The sequence below is a fragment of the Alligator mississippiensis genome, chromosome 11 (genome assembly GCF_030867095.1).
Source record: "Alligator mississippiensis isolate rAllMis1 chromosome 11, rAllMis1, whole genome shotgun sequence".
NCBI classification, from domain to species: domain Eukaryota; kingdom Metazoa; phylum Chordata; order Crocodylia; family Alligatoridae; genus Alligator; species Alligator mississippiensis.
In genome coordinates this window covers 8541144-8561789 of record NC_081834.1, presented here as the reverse complement: position 1 = coordinate 8561789, position 20646 = coordinate 8541144, and the positions used below count along the sequence as shown (strand labels likewise).

Sequence of the window (20646 nt, the reverse complement as noted above, 5' to 3'; positions counted from 1 at the left end):
CTTCAAGTTCAATTGGACTTAGCTAACTGGGATTCATTTGGAGAGCTGTGATATAACATCACAAGGTGAATATTAAAACAGGTCAACAGCTCCCCAGCACAGCCCTCCACAAAAAGCAATTTTCCTTGAGTAAGTATAATGTTTTTGTATTCTCTTTATTCTTTTCAGGATGCAATTTTCAATGAGTTAGGAGCACTGACAGTAAGATTTGTGCTCCTAACTCACTTGGGCACTTTGGGGATTGCCAGTTTTAAAGGTCTGGATGTTTAGTTACAAAATGCGGTAGGTGCCCCACACTTCGCCTCTGTAAAAAAAAAAAAAAAAAAAAGGAAGAAATTATATGCATCATCCTTTGCAAAGTATTTTCAAATGCACAAACAAAAACATTTTCATGACGTTAATGTCATCCACAGCAAAGACTTATTATCTGGTGAAAGCATAAGAAAGCCAGAAAAAGACGCTTTTTAAAAATCTAATCATCGGTCTCCAACTAAGTTGTCAACTTGGCTTTAAAAGGAAAGCAGCAATGTTTTCCTAAGGATGCCTTGGGCTTGAGGCCCCTTTCAGCAGCTCGGGACACTTGGACTGCAAGAATCCAAGGACAGCGTTTTGAACAGATTTAAATTACAGGATTTCATTAGTGTTTGATCCTAAGCAGGAGCAACAAAAGAGCACATTGTACCAGCCAGACACCGACCAAGCGTTTCTTTTTTTAAATGGGCAATGTGCACAAAGGGTTACCATCCGACGGCAGAAAAAAAAAATCATAAAAAGGGGGCCTCTCGCTGCAGCCACAGAGGAGGTACCATATAACCATAAGGAGAGTAAATTTAGAACGGGAGGCCTACTGCATTCGAGGGATTCCAGACATTCCAGCCTTCGCATTGCTGCGGCGCTGGATGGGGCTGCCATCTTAAATAGCCTCCGCCGGTAAACAAGGTCATGACATCACATAGGCCGAGTCGACAATGTCAAGGACAGGCTTGCAGGTAGGTATCTGCCTTGGTCTTTTATATAGCAACTGCGCACATTTTTAAAGAGAGGGTGGGGGAAAATACTCCCAACACAACCAACACATAAGTACATACATAGATATATGCATGTTCATAAATGCAAATATATCAATATTAGAGAGAGATCTATTTTGCATTCAGAGTCTGGTTTTGGAGCATACAGAGTCAGTCTGGAGACTACCGGGCAAAGCCACATTTTACTGCAAAAACAAAAAAGTAGTAAATTCTGTCTTGTTACAGGAACGTTTGTTCTCATTAAATAAGGTCCTCAGGTAGTGGAAATCAGAGTGCTTCCAGTCATATCAGTGAAGCTTCATCTATTCACACTAGCTAAGAAAAATCTCATCTTTAAAATGAGAAGCAATATCTAGAAATGACTATAAGCAAAGCAAAGCAGGGCACTGCACAAGCTTCCCATGTACGGATCAGCCCATGTCCAACTTGCCCAGCAACACCCCTTGCTACATCTGCATCGAACCCCAGATCACTGTAGCAATTAAAGTTACTGTTTCAGCCCTGAACCTCAAATGCAGATTGATTTTTTTCGTGCAATATCCCGTGCTATTCCAGTCCCAGATTTCTCCAAAATAGGCACTGTTAATTAAGCTGAATTACTAGGTGGTTTTTGTGAAGTGAACAAATCCCCTTCCCTTGGAGGTACGGGTACTCCTCACTTAACGTCGTCCCGGTTAACATTGTTTCATTATTACGTTGCTGATCTATTAGAGAACATACTCATTTAAACTTGCGCAGTGTTCGGTTATAACATTGTTTGGCCGCCACCTGCTAGTAGGTAACTACTGTGACATAACTGGATTCGCTTAACATCGTTTCGCTTAAAGTCACATTTTTCAAGAATGTAACGATGACGTTAAGTAAAGAGTAGTTGTAAATGAAGGCCAGACTCACTTTGCGCAAAACTGAAAAATCGAAGTACAGGTGTCCAAAAAAGAAAAAAAAAATCAGGCTTATTCACTACATGTGCCTGATCTCTAACAAAGCCATGGATTTAGTCAGACATAAGATGGGGGGGGGTTCCATTGTGAACTGAGATTTGGATTTTTGTAGACTAGACATGAGCCTTGTCATTGGTGATCCAGTACAAAATTCACTCCAGGCATTGAAGTAAGCCTGAAATATTTTTCCACAGCCCAATGAAATTCTTCTCAGTACAACAGAAAACACAGGGCGCACACACTTTTATATGAAACTCCACAAGTGAAACAACAGGCTATTCCAAAGCCATGTTCGTGAAGGTAAAACAAATCCCCCAATCAACCTAAATATCTTAAGGCTGTGGCCTAACAGAAGATCTTTACACAATCTAAATGAAAACCAACTAATGACTACAGCTTGTTCATTTTCCCCAATCTCATGTTTTTTGCATGAATTTATTTTTTACCATTATACAGAGAGCCCATTAACAATTGGTGAACTCTCAAAGTTAGCTGGCTGTTCTTCTTAAAACCCTGAAGTGTTATACAATAGGTGCTGGGTCCCTATTTCATTTACAAATTAACTGAGATTGCCAACATGCTGCTATCCTGTTTTACCATTAATCCAGTATAATATCGCCTAACTAGCATATGGAATTGATTTAAACCACCCTTGATTTAAGCTTATCTGTAACGATATCCATAGGTGAAGGGAGGCAGCAGCCACCACGCTAACTCAGAGTGATAGAATGAATTGTGTGACATAAGGTACTTATTACACAGAGCCCTGCCTGGTCATCTGCACACCCACCAACTTGACTCACCTGCGCTCACTACTGTACCACTGTTCTTGATGATGACACACTCATAGGCTAGGGACAGAAATTGCAAATAAACTGGTTTAAGTGATCTGAAACTGGCTTAAACGTGTAACAGAACAGGAGTTCAGTGTGCATAAACTGCTTCCAAAATGGCCAAAACCAGTTTAAGATAAACCTGGTTAGATGTAGTATCAGACTTGACTGATTTAAGTTAAACTGGTTTATGGAATGTCTGTCCCAGATCCCTTCCCGATTCAAGTTAAGTCACAGTCCCCCAGCATCCCAGGATGTTTTGCAGCCCCAGGATATGCTGTCTGCTCCAGTGAAGCAGAGCTGGCCCTAACCCTAGCTATCACGAAAGCCTCTGCTCCCTGCCAGCACCTGTTAGCCCAGCAGGAAGAGGGGGGCAAGGACACAGACCCCCAGATACCCCTAGCCCTCATCTGTATAGGACAAGGGGAAGGAAATCCCTAGCAGTGGGCTTTTTGCCCCTGCAGCAGCCAGGTGAGCAGAGTTGGCATCAGTTCAGCCCCACCTCCTCCCAGCCCCCAGCCTGGCCCAGCACCCCCAGCTGGAGGTCTGCCTGTGCAGGGGGAAAGCCACCACTGGCAGATTTTTGCTCCCTGCAGTCAGGTGAGCCAGGCTGGGGTTGGTTCAGCCCTGCCCCCCACCCCCCAGCCCAGGTTGCTGGGTGGCATGGGCTCAGCCCCGCTCCCTTCAGAGCCCCCTTCCTGGGGAGGGAAACGCACTGGGGTGAGGAATGCACCAACCAAGCCAGGCACTGGTTCTCCCAGCTGGGTTCTGGTGGGAACTTTCACTGCCACATGCCAAGCAGACCCCAGGTGGGAGGGGGCCAAGCTCGTGCATTCAAGACCCCACTGGGGCTTTTTGCAACCTCAGAGCCTGGTGAGCCAGGCAAGGAATAGCTCAGCCCCCTCCCAGGGAGTGGGTGGGCCAAAGCCAATGCCCGTCCAGCTCATCGGTCTTCAAGGTTACAAAAAGCCCCCAGTGAGGGCTTTCCCTCCACACATTGGGCAGACCCCAGCTGGGGGGGGGGGCGGTGTGTTCATCCTGCCCACCCCCCACCTCTCACAGGTGGGAGCTGGGGGGGGATGGACTTAGCTGATCCCAGCCCAGTGAGTTGGGCTGTGGGGGAGTGAAAAACCCCTGATGGGGTCTTTCCCCCATGCCAGGCAGACCCTGCCTGGGGGCGCTGATGTTGGGCCGGGTGTGCACGCACTCCTCCCTCCATAGACTTGGGGCTGGGGAAGGGGCAGGACTGAGCCAAACAGAGTCCTGCTAGCCAGTCGGTGCGGGGAAGTGAGAGTGGGGGCTTTTCCTGTGCCAGGCAGACCTCAGCTGGAAGAGCAGGGCCAGGTAGTGTGTTCCCCCTCCCCAGTCCCCTCTCAGAGGCAGGCAGTGGGGAGACATTTTCTGCTGGCTCTCCCTCCCTACAGCTATGGGGGGGAGGGAGGGGTGCGGGACTGGCTTGTGTCTAGCAACCAATCATACCTGGGCTGCCACTGGGCTGGATTTAGCAGTCTTAGGGAGTATTAACATGTTCATTTAATGCACTTTTGGTAAGGTGCAATAAGTTTAGCACCTCTATTGTGAGGTATTAGAAAAAGGTGCATTTGCCTATTTTAATGCGCATTAGTGAAAGTGCATAGGGTTTTTATGACATTTTTAATGTGCATTAAAATAGGCTAATGTGCATTAAAGTGCATGTGTAGATGCGACCTTAGGTAGCTGGGCATGAGTACCCCCAGACTCCTGGCAGGCTTCTGCCTGTCTTGGCCACCCAAACACTGAACATCAGTTCAGTTTGTTATCAGTTCAAGCTATGTAGCTTAAACTAACCTGCGAAGACTGAATCAATTCTGCCTTGGGCTTTTTGTACCTCTCTACTTAGCTTGAACAACAGTAGCTGCAGTCATATATAGCTACGTCCATATTGTTAACCAACAAACTGGTAACCGAATCATTTCACTGCTAGAAATATCAGTGAGGTAATTAAGGTACCTCAAATATTGATCATACTCCCAAGAAATATTTCACCTGTTGAATGGAAAATTTCAAGGGTTCTCAAGAGCATTTTAGGAGAGGCAGTGTAAAGTGAGAAATCCTAGTCCTACTGCAGATAAGATAGGGCATAAAAGGCTGTTGTGTTCTGTATTAAGTTAATCAACCATATGCGCTGTGTTTGCTATAACCTGTTCTGCAAACATGTTGTAGAGAATGACACTGTGTGCACATATTAAGAGGTGTGCAATTAAAGGGGTCATTGGTTACCAAAGAATATATTTACTGTACCATGAATAACAACTGACCCTATGCATGTACGTGTGTTTGCACACCACCATTGCTCACCATTTGTGAGAAGAGCTCAAGAATGCAAATGCTCAAGGCTCAGAAACAAAAAGATAAATAGACAGAACCTAATATTTATTCTTTTTAAACTTGATGATCAGCTTAATCTCATTTTTTTAAACATTGTGGTGGCATTGCTCATTTTTTTAAAAATCTTATTTTCATGTTATTATCATAATCAATAGACAAACGAGGCAGGACTGATGTAGGAGTACATGATTTGTAGTAGGCTGATTTTTTTGTTGTTGCTTTGTTGAGTTTTCCCAGATAAATGCCTCTTGATGCTGCCAAGTCATAGACACAGCAGTATTTTACATTTATAAGAACAATACCATCAACCACCTCACAACTTAATTCTTTGCCCTTGTGAATTATTTGTCCAGGCATGAAAAATATGTATCCTTAAATGTACACAGATTATGTACATTATAGTCATACCTAAGATACAGCAGTCTTTGCAGCAGAGAAGGGAACTGGGAATAGGACATCTAAAATCCTATTCCTGCCAAAGCATTAACTCCTCTGTCTGTCTGCCCATCAGTTAAATATGCGCAATACCTACCGCGTCACAGGGGCGTTACCAGGCTTAATTCATTAAAGCCTGTTTAGAGATCTTTGGATAAAAAGCATTCTGTATGAAGGCAAAGTAGTAATATCCTATATCCTGTAAAGAGCCACCGTCAAATAGACTGCCACCAGAGATTGCTATGGCAGCAACATCATTTCTCTGTACTAGAGAGAAGATTTTTTGCTCTTCTGATTGATGCACAGGTGACTTTCTCACCGCTTTCCCAGCCGTGGGAGCTCTGTATTTAAACAGCAGCACTCACTACCCAGTACCAAGCCTTCTCCATTCCTTTAATTGAGCTTGAACTGTTCGAAGCATGTGGTTATCATTAGACTACCATATTTGTTTAACCTTTCAAAGGAAGGAAGAGGTCTTTGGCACATTCCCGGGAGTGCATGCAGAACCTGACTCTCATATCCTGAATTTAATTGAGCCAGTAGATGTCAAAAAAACCAAGTTCTCGTGTAAGTGAAACCTCCAGTCACACCATAACAATGTGTGGTGGCACTGAAGCGGGTGGGTAAATACTGTGGTGTGATGTGTGTCCAACATGGCACAGCCGCTCTTAACCACACGCTGTACATCATTAATAGGAAGTGTGTTCTTCCTCACTGCATCACTTTTCACCCTCTAGTAACAGAATAACCTTTCTGGGAACTCAGGGAGAGGAAATGTACTGGTTTTAATGGGCCTTTCTGTTTGGCCAAAAATGCCAACCCTGCATTATTCTCTATTAGCGTTCAAACAAGGAAGAGAGCTGGGGGAGAGCAAACAAAATAGAAATTCCTGCCTGAAATGAACTCCTCTGTGGAAATTGGTATGTGAAGGTAAAAGTGTATAAGTAATAAATAATCATGATCACGTTGCCAGATAGTTTAAATGGATGATTTCTATTTAAGCAACAGATGCCATGTACTCTGAGCGTTATCACTCCAAAAAGGGTTATGCATCCCAAACACAGGAAGCCATTGTATTATGCATCCTATTCATGGCTGTGGGATTTTGCTACCATGTTAAAAATAGATATATGACAAATTTAGCAAAGATGTAAATAGCATAGGCAGGAGGGGTATAATCCTGCACAGATGGTGCTAAGCATCTTTGACAGTGGGGTTTGAAGACACCCAGCATCTCACAGGATTGGGCTCAGTAGGCCAAACATCTTATCAAATTCCTGGACTAGAAAAGTGATCAGAGGCCTGTGAAAGAGAAATCATCCTTAAATGCTATTCATTACTTTTTTTTTAAGCTCTTTTGTCAACAAAAACATTTTTAAAAATCAACCAATAAACTTACTGCTTTCATACTAAAATGAAAATATTAAAATCTAGGAAAGGTCTCGCAGATGGGCATTTAAACTTTTAAAGTTAACCTGCTCTGCACTGGCCCCACCATGAAGATGGCAACAGTGCATATTTCTCCTCAAACTGTTCTTTGCATTCCTTCTGCATCAACCCTTCCCACCAACCCCCAAACAAACATCCAACCATTGCACACATTAATAGATTTCCATCTGTATAGGCCTGCTACCTCCTGTCTTCTCATCGAATGCAGCGTCTGGACTGAGACGCTTTATGCACAGTAATCTGATGCAACTGGGTAAGGCTGAGATACTACAGCTCAGAAATCAAGCATTGCAAATAAAAAGTGTAGCACACCATTAGACTGTGAATATCCTGCCAGGTGCAGCTATAGCACAGCCAGACTGCCAAATATTACTCCCTTTTCTCAGAGGTGAGACACACAAGTGCAGAGAGATTGTAGAGTGGGCTAAGACCAGGGCTGGGCAATTATTTGGGGTGAAGGGCTGCTTAACAAGGTTTGGTGAGCTTTCCAGGGCCGCATGGGTAGCCTCACCCCTTGACATTATCCTGCCCCCTGGTTGCTATCTTGGGACTGGAAGTCCCACCCCTAACCCCTGACCTTTGCCACTAGAAGTCCCTCCCCATGGCCCCCTGAGATACTCCTTTTGGGAAGGAGGGTGGGTTGCCGTCTTAGAACCAGCGAAAACAAAATCGTACACTAAATGTCAAACACCTACTAGAACATATTTTATTTACAAAAAATATTTTTGTCATGATTTGTGTTTGTGTACTGTATATAAGGTGATTGCATAACAACTCAAAAATGAATTCTTAGTCATATATTATGTGTGGGGGTATGGCTGGGGGTAGGGGGTGTAGGCTGGGGTGGGGGGTGTATGGTGGGGTGTGAGGGGTGTGTGTATGGTGGGGTATGGGGGTGTATAGGGGTCTGTGTGGGGGGTGCATGCTGGAGTGGGGGTGTGTGGGTGTGTATGGTGGGCTTTGTGGGGGGGTGTATGGTGGGGTGTGGGGGGTGTATGGTAGGGTGTGAGGGGTGTGGGTAGGTGTGTGTATGGTGTGGTGTGGGGGGTGTGGGTGTGTTTGGGGGTCTGTGTGAAGGTGTATGGTGGGGTGTGAGGGGTGTGGGTATGCGTGTGTATGGTGGGGGGTGGGGGTGTGTATGGGGGTCTGGGGGGGGTATGTGTATGCTGGGATGGGGAGGAGTGTGGGAGTTTGTAAGGGGTTGTGGCTATGTGTGGGGGGGCAATAGGGTATGTTGGGGTGGTGTATATGTGGGGGATTGTGGGGGCAGAGTGTGAGTGGGTGGCATTTGTGGGGTGTGAGGGAGGGTGGGGGGATGTGGGGACCAAAGTAGGCAGGGTTTGCTCAGTCCTTTCCTTGGTAGCAGTGATCCCTCGTGGTTGAAGATGTTCACTCCCATGGGTCAGGGAAAGGGTTGTAAATGAGTCCGTTGATGGCTAAGGCCAATCCCAGAGCCACAGACTCTCTGGCAAGTACCACAGGTGGTGGTTAAAGGGAGGGCTGAACCACAGATTTCTCGATCTTGTTTCCTTTCCTTCCATTTCTGTTGTTTTTCTGTCTCCAAGGCAAGACGGTTTTCCTCAAAGTAAGATGTACCTTCTCTCACAAGGCATTGCCTTGTAGCCCTGTCCCAGGCTAGTTTTTCTCAATTTATTATGTCAATACCCTACTTGTTAACGGATGCCTTGAGGGTGTCCTTAAAACGTTTCCTCTGGCCCCCATGTGTCCTTTGTCCTTGATTGAGTTGGGAGGATAGCACCTGTTTTGGTAAACGTACATCAGGCATGTGCACACAGCGCTCTGTCCACGACTGCTGATGTTGAATAATCAACGCATTCATACTGGTAGTGTTTGCATCGGTGAGGACTCTGGCATTTGTGTGACGATCCTCTCACTCCATGGCAAGGATCATCCAGAGGTAACATTGATGATGGTGTTCCAGGCTTTTCAGGTGGTCCCTGTAGGTCACCCATGCTTCAAAGCTGTAGAGAAGAGTTGGGATTACCCCAGGCTTATATAGTAGGCCTTGTTTGAATCCTGATGTCATGATCATTGAGCACATGATGACTCATCTTCCAAAGGCAGAGCTGGCACATCAGATCCTCCTCGTCAACGTTGGCCTTCTTTGAGAGATGGCTGCCGTGGTATACAAAGTGTTCAACATTCTCCAGTTCCTGTCCATCAATGAGGATCTTTGCTGGGGGAGTTGACTGGCCTAGAGCAAGCTGGTGAAGCACTTTTGTTTTTCCAACGTTAACGGTTAGTCCCAGGCACTGATATACTTGAGAGACGCACTTAAGGGCTGCTTGTAGGTCCTCCTCCATATGTGCAACAACAGCACAATCATCAGCGTACGGATGTTCCACAGTCGAGGACAATGTAACTTGGGTTTTGGCACAGAGGTGGGAGAGTAGAGAAAGAGAGAGAGAGAGAGAGCGGGTAGGTGAAAGACAGAGAGGAGAGATAAGGATTAAAATACAATTCACCTTACCGCTGAAGAGAGAAGACTGACTCCATGCAGACAAAACCTCCCATCACGATAAACAAGAAAAGAGCCCAAAGATGACAGCTGACAACCAAGTTTGGAAAGCGTTCTGGTTCAAAGAGGCTTTCATTCACAGGGGAGATGGCAGAAGAGCTGATAGACTGAACAATTTGAAAAAATATCTGTATCTGAAAGCCAATGAATATTTTTTTTAAATTGCAGAGTCCCTGTCCCTGTCCCCCCTGCACGATAAGACTGGGACTAGCAGTTAGCAATCCATTAAAAAACAGTTCTTTAGTAGTGTCATCATTTAAGCAGTGTGTGGAGCTATATCAGGGGTGGGCAAAATGCGGTCCGGGGGCCAGATGTGGCCTGCCAGGCCATTCTATCTGACCTGCGGGGCCCCTAAAAAATTTAGAAAATTTATATTTATCTGCCCCTGGCTGGCTATCATGTGGCCCTCGATGGCTTGCCAAAACTCAGTAAGCAGCCCTCCGCTCGAAATAATTGCCCACCCCTGAACTATACAGATTTTCAGAAGTGCCATGTAGTCTCAGTTCATCCATAATTTCAACTGGCACTCTCAGTGCTCAGTACCTCTAAAAAATCAGACCCAATGTATTCTGTCCAGAAATCTGCTTCTAATGCTCCAAACCTGTCAAGGTGCCAACTGCCTCCTAGGAGGTGCTGAGCCCTCCTGCTAATTGCTTGCAAGGATCAGCCCCCAAGTCAAATTCCTTTCAAAATTTAGATGTATTAATTTAAGCAAGAAAGGGAAGGAAGAGGAACTTTTTCCCCCAGTGGTTTTCCAGGCTTTATAGCTATCCAAACTAAACCTGGGTACTGCCAGGTTTATGGAAGTGTGAAAGTATGTACTTCACCTGTTCTACCCAAAACAGCCCTCCTTGAATTTCTTGCTCTAAGAAATAACTGAATCGAATTGAGGAAAAATGTAACCATCTCCATTGTTCTGTGTGCCATTGTGCCAGCTATTCTGCAAGTCTTTGAGGTTGCTCCAGAGCCTAAACCCATGCAGTGTTTTGTTTTGCTTTTTTTATTTTGAGCAGCTCATAGGAGGGGGCTGGCACTGTACTTTCTATGCACTTGACAGTAAATATGAGATTGTTTAAACTTGCTTTACACAGACTCATCTGTACGGACAAATGAAACCATTGCTGGTGGTTAAAAATGCAAAAGGCTTTGACTGTAGTGGCTCGACAAGCAGCCAAAGATATGACCGGGGGAAAAAAACCCCAGCGAGACAGTTATGACCAGAATGGAAGAAACAAGGAAAAACACATGGCTTGATTTCAGAGCAGAAAATTGACTTAGGCTTTGCATAAACGAGAGCATACCTCCAAGCTTGCTGATCTGCAGTCTGCCTTGGAAAACAGAACATGCAGTCTAAAAGCAGAGCCTTTTAAATGGCATAATGTTTCTAAACAGCATCTGTTACGTACTAATAAGCATTACTTAAAGGACACAGGCCTCCAATTGCTACCAAACATGTACTTATCTGAAACTGCTGCAAGGCAATCTTTACAAAAGTGTCACATGACACTAAGGGAATCTGAATAATACAGAGTGTTTTTATTTAAATTGGCTTCAATGTTGTGCAGGAAAAATATGGAGGCACTTTCTGAGATTTTGTGACACTGTTTGTGAAACTTCACAGCAATGAGTTACAGGAATAACATCGGTGGAGCCATTTGCCATCTGCTATCACTAACAATGCGCAGCCCAGTCACTAGACTGCAGTTGCAAAAATTAAAAAATGCAACCTTTTTTTTTTTTTTAAGTATCCTAGGATCTCTCCATAAGCAAGCAAGACAGTTTACTTTGGCTTGAGGTGACCCCAGGGTCTGTCAATAGCTGCGTAACAACACCACCTCAAAGAACAGCGCCTTGCCACAAAAAGTGCTCAGGAAACTGGCTTTGCCACTGTTACACAATAGCCCAAATGCACGTTGTTTATATAGGGTCTCATCCCACACTCGTTACCACAACAGCCAAGCATCCCTGCAGGAAGCAAAGCGACTAACCCCGGGCATGTCTTGTTTATTCCCTCTTCCTCTCCCCAAGGAAAAAAGTGCGTTAATGAAGTGTGTTTGTCTGAGCAAGGTTTTTTTGCTTTCCTTTGTTTGTGGTTTTGCTGGGAAGGGGGCGGAGGAGGGTGGTCTAGTTTTACGGCTTGGGATTTGTTTGTCTGTTTCCTTCCTCCCTGTGGGGGCACTGCATTTATGCAAGAGAAGGTGAGAGCACAGAAATGCACCTTCCATGTGGATGAGTTGCTGAGGGAGCTCATTGCACAGTCTCGAACCAGCTCCTAAGGAAGTTCTGCCTCCTGCAAAGAGGAGGCGAGTGCTCCTTACACCAGAGAAGCATCTCTGCCAGGGGTAACATGTAAGGGGTGCACACAGGTGCACGTGCACCCCCTGAGCGTGGCGGTGCAGCCCCTACAAAAAGAAGTCAACAATGCCACCCCACTGCCGGCAGTGTCTGTGGGTGGTCCGCGATCGCCACTGCCAATGCTGCTGGCAGCATCTGTAGGTGGTCGCCAACCCCTGGTCGGCGCTCCCCACCACCACCAGTGCTGGCGGCGTCTGTGGGAGCTCCATGCTTACCTCCACTGTGCTCCCGCCACTGCTGCTGCACTCCTGTCACCACCAGTGCAGCCATGCTCCCCCCAGCCCCCAGGGGCACGTGTTGTTCATGATCTCTGCTGATCACATCTTGGGACTTTCAAACTAAGTACAGACAGGCAAAAAGCCCGAGGCTGAATTGATTCAATCTTTGCAGGTTAGTCTAAGTTGCAAAGATTGACCCACTAAGCAAATGAACAGACATTCACTTTTGATTCAAGAAATGCAGCCACATGCCTGCAGTGGCTCAAGCCAGAAACTGGAGGGTGCTAGAGCACGGCTCTCTGGCAGGCAGCCAGCATGGGGGGGACGGGTGTTTGCTTCCTCTTCCTGCTGCCCCCAAGGTCTCTGGGATTTGCAGCCCAGACTCATAGCAGTAGGACTCTGCAGGGTTGCTCATCACTTCCTCTTCCTGCTTCCAGGTGCCTCTAAGTAGGCAGAGCAGGGCAGGGTAGCTGCATACTCAGGGGAAGGGAAGATTAACCCCCCCTCCCTGGCCCCAGATCCCAGCAGGGGTATGCTGCGGGAGGGGGGGGGGGGGGGGAGGCAGTAAGCCAACCATAACTGCTCCAGCTCTCTGGAGCAGATGGCCCACCCCAGCCCAGCCCAGGGCTGCAAAATCTTGGGATGCTGGGGGACTCTGATTTCATTTGAACCAGGAACAGGTCTCGGACAGACATGAACCAGTTTGTCCTAAATCAGTTAAGTCTGATACTACATTCAACCAGCTTTATCTTAAACCAGTTTCAGCCATTGAAACTTCTATTCTGTTCCAGGTTTAAACCAGTTTCTGGATCACTTAAACCAGTTTATGTGTAACTTCTGTCCTTAGCCTCACTGGTCTTTCAGATGTGCTAAGCTGGGCTCGTGCATCTCGTTTGGCAATGCCTCTGCAGTTCTGGGACTTTAAAATTCCATCAATCCTGGAACAGATCTTTTCTGGATGGTAAACCCCATCCGTTTAACATTGACGTCATGAAAAAAAACAAAACCCCAAACTTCCCAGGAAGACAGGAGGGATATTAAGTCTCCCATTTTGTTTGGGCTAAGCTAGAAGTACAAATTAGACATTTGCTAAATACCACTTCTTCAGTAAGTGTCTTTTCCATCCCATGGGAATCTAAGCCTAAATCTGTAAATGTTGCAGGGGGTAGGGGGATACAAAACATAGGGGTAGATACTATTGAAAAGAAAGAGCTGAAGTTCCAGGTGAGTAGCTGGCTCAACATTAGGGTTGGCACAAAATCTGCACAAGAGAAAGGAAGTTTAATTTTAGAGGGAAGGGAACTCAATCCTGCAAGCTGTATTCACATGCAAGTCATGGGACTATACAACAAATCTCAGACTCAGACCCCAAGAACACATGCAGTTGGAGCAGGCAGAGAGCATGTAAGATCAAAAGCACTGCAGGCACAAGCAGAGTGAAGGGCTGGCTGTAGTATATTCACATGCTTTGCTTTCTTGTGGACCTGTTGCCAGTTGCTACTAAATTATTTTTCAGCTCAAAGATGTTCTTTTTTTTTTTTTTAATTGGACAACTAGGAATGCTGAAATTTATTCCTAAAGGAGGGAACCGAGTGAGAGCAGAACCACTCGACACGCAGAATTTCAGGAGCAATACAAAAGTGAAGGGGGAAAAAAAGTGTTTACAAAATCTGAAGTGCTTGGCAATACAATGTTTTTCTGGACAAGAAACACCGCATTGTATTCATGTGGAGATATTTCATTTAAAAGCAACAGCAGAATTGAAAGTCTTCCAAAAAAGCCAATATCGTCGTTACAAATGTTTGACTTTCGTAAGTGGCTGATAGGAGGGGAAAAGAAAGAGTGATTGGACTCCAGCACGTTTAGCCACGAGCAGTGAGAGGAACTAATGAACAACATCATTACTTTATTGAAGGAGATGAAGGAGCTGCTTTAGATCAATGGCAGCAGCTTAAAACGTGGTTCGGGAAATAAATTCACCTTCTCTCGATTTACCTGCTAGCTTGACAAGCTAAGGAAGTGCGCAGCGAAGATGGAGCATGAGAAAAAGCAGTGCAAAAGCTAACTGAGGTGATGCCGTCAGCCCGCATCCAAGGGAGTGTGTGAACAGAGATTCTTGGACGCACTCCTAGTCAAATATAAACCAGGAACACTCCTCGCTCCAGCCTCTCTTGCAAATCCGCTGTCGAGTGTGCGCAAAGACCCACCTGTTTCAAAGTCAAATCTATTCCCAAGAACCAAACACTGGCTTGTTTATGGCTTGGTCACTATTGCACTGTGATCTCTAATTTTGTTTCTGTTGTAGAGCAAGAGAAATGTACCACCCACGGGTAATTCTTTTCATTCTGTTGACGGCTCCTAGAAACCTCTGCCGCAAATTCACTTTTGCTGCTCCCCCTCCCCCAAATTTTCCAAAGATGAGTTTGTTCTACAACAAATATTTCTAGCTCTGTTCTGAACCGTTCCAGCCACCACTCCAGCGATGTACAACCTGGGGGTAAGTACTCTGCAACAATACGCAGGAAAGCTCAGTATCTTTCCTATATCACACTGATCAGATTAACCACTCTCTCGTGGCCAAAAGACAACTCGATCACCACTTCATCCATCCACTTCTCCATCACTTTGTTTCCTTTAAGCCACGAGCAAACTTATGACAGGGTAACTGCCAGGGATGCTCTGATTTGGAGGAAAGTGTGTGTGCATGTGTATATGCACATACTCTTCTGGTCCTTCTCATCTTCCTTATAGCCTGTCACGTGCTCAGACACTCAAATCCCCAAATCACTATACAGAGCTGACAGATACAGCTCTCCATATACAGAAGCAGCTGAGGTTTGGAGGAAGCTGTGCTGTTTTTATTCTTCTTCTTATTACTACTACTACTATTATTATTAACCACTACCTTGCTATAAGAATCTGATCCAAAGCCAATAAAAGTAAACTGAAGTCTTTCCATTCATTTCAATGAGGTTTGGGTCCAGCTCTAAAACCAACACCTGGAAACAATCTCCTGAGAGTGGGGCAATAAGATGCTTATGAGATGCAGACAAGGCTTGTCCAGACCATCTCTGCGTTGCACCCAGGAAGCAGACTCCCACTCTGCAGAGGCTAACCCTGGAAATAAAGCAGTGCCACCTTAGTGCATTGCCAAAAAGTATGACCTCATCCATCTGCTGTACCTCTGCACCTGAGAAACCTGGAAACAGGATAGCGGAGCTGCCTTGGGTGTGCCTCCAGTCGCCACTCTCAAGCTCCAGCCCTTAAGAGCAGTGGAAAGAGGGTGGCTTCAAGCACCTCACCTCCAGGTTTGGCAGGTGCTGGCTGAGCTGAGGTGCACTCCTCAGCAGCAGCCTCAAGTGACAGAAGTACTGTAGGCAATCCCTTCAGAGCAACCCCGAGCCCACAGCAGTAAGCACAGCATTGCCTCCCGGGTGGGACTTAGCACCTGCAGGGCAACAGCAAGTGGGCAGACAGGCCTTCCAGGCAGCGATGCCAAGGTGGGCAGACACACACGCCCCTGGCAACTGGACAAAGTCTCCCACGAAAGCACCCACGAGCTGCTGCTTCTATCATAGATCAAAAGGCAATATCCTCCTCTGTCAGACACGGGTCCTAGGGATGTGGGGCTGAGCTGCCTGCTGTGGGGGCTTACGGGCTGTAGCCAGGTGTCATCTCTTGAAGAAGGCAGAGTAAAACTGCACCTTATACACTAAGCAAAGTAGATAGATAGATAGATAGATAGATAGATAGATAGATAGATAGATAGATAGATAGATAGATAGATAGATAGATAGATAGATAGATAGATAGATAGATATACCTATCGATCGATCGAGCTGGCTGGCTGGCTGGCAGCTCCACAACCCCGACCAAGTGACAGTCTGTTTCCAAATAAAGCTTCTTGCCCTCGAAGCGGAGAAGAGAGCGCAGAGGAAGGACAAGGAGAGGCGTCCTAGCCTGCGACCTACTCTCCCCAGCGAAGACCTGCAACCTTGGCGGATGAATCTGTGGCTCAGAGATTAGACTCTTGAATCACCTCCAGACCCATCGAGGACGCACGGCAGACATCGTCGTCCTCCAAGGCACCAAGGGCCAACAACGAGACGCAGCAAAAGCTCGCTACGTCCGAGGCGGCCAGCTTCAGCTGGGGCAGGTCACAAGGAGCAGATCTGCTCGAGGCGGCTGCATGTGGGGCTGCCATACCCCGGGCAGCTGCACCCAGGGCAGTCGTACGTGGGGGCGCTGCACACAGGGCAGCTGCACAGGAAGCCGTTGCGCCGAGGGCAACTGTACACGGGGCCACTGCAGCCCGGGGCAGCCACAGCCACGCAGCAGTTGACAGGGAGAGCTGTACATGGTACTGCTGAACCCAGGGCAGCCACACACACACACACACACACACACGCAGGCGGGGACCTGGGCAGTCTCCTCACACTCACACTCTCTCTCACACACACACACACACACACACACACACACACACACACAGGCGGGACCTGGGCAGTCTCCTCACACTCACACTCTCTCTCACACACACACACACACACACACGGGCGCGACCTGGGCAGTCTCCTCACACTCACACTCTCTCTCACACACACACACACGGGCGCGACCTGGGCAGTCTCCTCACACTCACACTCTCTCTCACACACACACACACAGGCGGGACCTGGGCAGTCTCCTCACACTCACACTCTCTCTCACACACACACACACACACACACACACACAGGCGGGAGTGGAGCCTGGGCAGTCTCATCACGCTCACACTTTCACACACACACACACACACGGGTGGGGCCCGGACAGTCTCCTCACACACACGCGGATGCGGACACACACGGGCGAGGCGGGGGGCGGGGCCCGGGCAGTCTCCTCTCACCTCTTCCTTCTCGCCGCGGCCCCATCACTTCCTCCTCCACGCCGCTCGCCCCGCCCCCCAGCCTGGCCCCGCCCCTTCGGCGAGCCCCGCCCCCGGCGCTGAGGTGCGGGCGCTGCGCTGCGCTGCGGGCGGCGGTTGGGCGCGCGGGCGGGCAGAGGGCGGCGCGCAGGGGATTGTGGGGCCGGGCCGTGTGAGGCGAGGCGAGGCGAGGCAGAGGCGGGGTGCACCGGCCGACCCGTCCCTCCTTCCCCCCTTTTATTTTATTTAAGTTTTAACGTTGCAAACGTGCCTTCGATGCGGTCTCGTTGGGGTTCCTCCGACCCCGGCAAGACCTCAGGCCCTTCCTAAGCTACGTTTGATACGATTCATCTCCTTTTCCTCTTGGGAACAAGGGCTGTGTTTTGGGAGTCGAGAGTCAGACACCCATCCACAAACTGTGTCCGGTGCAGCAAAGTCATCGTATAGACCGTGCACCGTAGACGCCCTAGCGCCTAAGCCGATGTAATCCAACGTTTCTTTAGTCCCGTCGTCATGCTCAACCTCTCTTTCCAACGCCTAAAAGAAAGTGTAGCTGGCCGGAGCTGCGCTGGAAGGTATTTTCGCACGCGAGTTCACGTTTCCGCACCCGAGTTCAAGTTTCATCGCTCGAGTTAAAAACAAGCCTTCAAGTTTGTGAAATAGGAGCTACGGTACTAGACGCAGCTCAGGGACAGCAACATTGCAGAAAGAACTTCATTTAAAAAAAACAAACACACACAAAAGGTGAGAGAGGGTCATTACTAGCTGTGGGGTGAAGAGAGCAATCAGGTAAATTATAATGAGCTGCGTCACATGACTGACTCAGTGCTGCCTGAACAAAACGCTGCTGGCACTGCCAGCTGGTTGGTGGTAGACTAGGAATTTAAAGAGGATACACAACAGTACCCCTGTCCCCACCTTGGATCTGTGTCCCCTTTCATGCAGCCACTGGGCGTGAAATCCTCCGGTAGATTCAAACTTGGAGACTAGCCAGAGAAACCCTCCTTCCCACCATCCAGAGACAGGAGGGGCAACAGCCCTACTTTTGGGGCTCTGCCAATACCGCAGCAAACAGCCCGCCAGGACCTGGAGGAGTTAGAGAAATAAATGGGTTTCCTCCTTGCTCAGGTGGTTTCTGGAGATGGGGTGGGAATGGCTTGAGAAATGCCCGGAAGTGTTTTGCAGTTGGCCAGGGAGTCCGCTTGGCAATCGATGTGATTAGGCTATTATAAAGTCAAAGTTTTAACAAAGCTGTACCCAGAATAAAGGAGAGAAGGAATGCTTATTAAGCATTGGAAGAAAAAGAAAAAAGGGTTATGGGAAGGTCGCGAGGGATCAAGACATTGTAGAAACTGGTTGCGACATCCTTAAAGCCGTACAAAAGACGTGGCTGGATTTTCCGAAGCACTGAGCACCTCGGAGGTCACTGATTTAGACACCTAAATGCGGATGGAGAAGCTTAACTGAAGGCTTACTGGATGTTGGCAGATGTTGAAAGTTTGACTCTGCAGCACTCAGTAAATGCCATGGGAAGCTAAGAAGTTTTTGCCTTGGTTTTCCATTTGTCTTCTGCAAGTTTGAATAAAATTCAGTGCCGGTGAAAAATGCCAGGCTGACAGTCCTAGCCCTGGTGCACGTTAATGCAAGTTTCTCTCATATAGCCCTACAGTTGAATGTTACATTTTTACTTAACATTGTGGAAGCGATTTATGAGGGGAAAATAATGAAGACTTGACACTAACATGGCATTTTTCACGCAGAGATCTTTAAAAACATTAACTCAGCTTTGCAACACCCTTGTGCAAATAGTAGAATAGAGCTTTACAGAGGGTCAAATGGAGGCTCGCAGACTGAATGGCAAGCGTGCAAAATCATAACAATAATTTTAATAAGTAGGGAACAAAAAAAATCCAGGTACTCTTATTCTCAGTGGCCTACTCTTCTCCACTTCACTAACGGTACGCACACAGCTCTGCAAACATCCTACGACATCAGTATCGAGAGAGCAGAACCTCAGGGGTGCTGAATGAGCCAGGGGTTCATTGCTATAGAAACAACTCTGCCTCTATGCACTGGCAATGTAAGTAGACTGGAGGCAACATTTTAAAGAGCCTTACAATCCGTTTTGCCTGTATTGTTATAAACTGTACTCACAGCTCAGAAAAAAGGCGAGAGAAAACTCTATAGAGTTGCTCTTCAGGGATGTTGCCCATCAGAAATACTATAGATGCAGTCAGCTGGATCGGTATCTATTCTGCATGACAAAGTGCTCTTGGCACGTGCTGTGCTCTCTCTCTGCCTCACAAAGCAAGTGGGTAGCACATAACCATCCTTTAAAGCACAGGAGTTGGTTTCAGTAATTTACTTGTGTTTGCTTGGAGCCATGCACCTGTCCCCCCCACTCCCAGGAGTCCCTTCTGCTGCATTGCACATTCCACTGTTGTGCCCGAGCATGGTGTGATTTAATTTGAAGACATAATTCAAACTACAAATCCCAACTATGCAGAGCAGCTACAACAGTGAAAGCACTAGACCACCTGCAGGTAAATGAGGACAGCCAATCAGCAAATTTTCACCATGCAGAATTTTAGGGGGGGGGGGGGGGGGGGGGGGTTGCTCCTCTTGGTATCAGTTATGGTACTGCTAAATATACAGAAAACACAGGCAACCCTTAAGCATTGCATATTACAAATCAAATCTGCTCTGAGCAGAGTTAGATACCCTGGTTTGTAGGAGACAGACATGGTACCTAGAACGCTTTCTACATAAGGGTTCCCTACTGGCATGGTAGGGCTAGTCTACGCAGAGATTACGGAACAAGTTAGGGTGTGAGTGGTTAATACACACTAGGAGTAGCTGCTTCCCACTTTACATATTCTAAAGGTGGCCAAATAGGAAGTTAGTTCACTCTAAATTCCATTTCCAATCGTACCATGTATTAACTTGTCTGTGTAGACAGCCATCTACTGTAAGGAGTTGGCCAAAGAGGAAGGAAAAAGAAGCTTTAGGCAACAATTCTATCTTTAATCCAAATCAGTCTCTTTGGAAAATGATGCAAAATGTCAGATTTTAAGATCTTGATTTGATGCCTCATAACAGTATTAATAAAAAGCTTATCCTTATGTTAAATAGTGGACAAGTAGACATTTTGGATTGGAATATGTTAAATATCCCCATGTAACAAGATGTACAAGTTGAACAGCATCTGCCAACCATGAGAGAAAAGTACAAGATGCAAGAGGGCAACAAAAATTGAACATTCCCTAAAGAAAAGTTCTACTCACTTCCTCTTACTTTCCACAGCAGAAAGCAGTAGTCCTTATAATGTCTGCTATCTAGCCAGGATGCTGTTGTAGAGAATATGCTCTCATTTTGCCCAGGAGTTCAAACTTTTCTTCTTTATGCATCAGACAACTGCATAGCAAACATTAGTGGCAGTAACTAGCTAAAGCTTTTATAGCTGAGTTGCTTTCAATTCATCTTTCTTCAAGTAGAACATTATTTCAGTAGTACCATATTATCTCACGTATAGCCCTCACCTTTTTCCAAAACTGGCTGGTGGACATTGGAGCATG

The 20646-nt window shown here is 46.7% G+C and overlaps 1 protein-coding gene and 2 long non-coding RNA genes across 3 annotated transcripts in view; 1 reads left to right on the top strand and 2 right to left on the bottom strand.

Moving 5' to 3' along the window:
• Positions 1–17128, bottom strand: part of FAM169B (Protein) — a 55050-nt gene extending 37922 nt beyond the window's left edge. The window contains exon 1 of the mRNA XM_059714570.1: positions 17054–17128. Coding sequence (XP_059570553.1) covers positions 17054–17078 — 25 coding nt within the window. The 5' untranslated portion in view covers positions 17079–17128. The remainder of the gene's footprint in view (positions 1–17053) is intronic.
• Positions 496–15114, top strand: LOC132243969 (uncharacterized). The gene is made up of 2 exons (XR_009455536.1): positions 496–989; positions 13723–15114. It is a non-coding gene; the product is annotated as an uncharacterized LOC132243969 (long non-coding RNA).
• On the bottom strand, positions 7737–17043 carry LOC132243970 (uncharacterized). Its single transcript, XR_009455537.1, has 2 exons — positions 15989–17043; positions 7737–9436 (listed from the first exon to the last, which is right to left on the bottom strand). It is a non-coding gene; the product is annotated as an uncharacterized LOC132243970 (long non-coding RNA).
• Positions 17129–20646: the final 3518 nt, after the last annotated feature.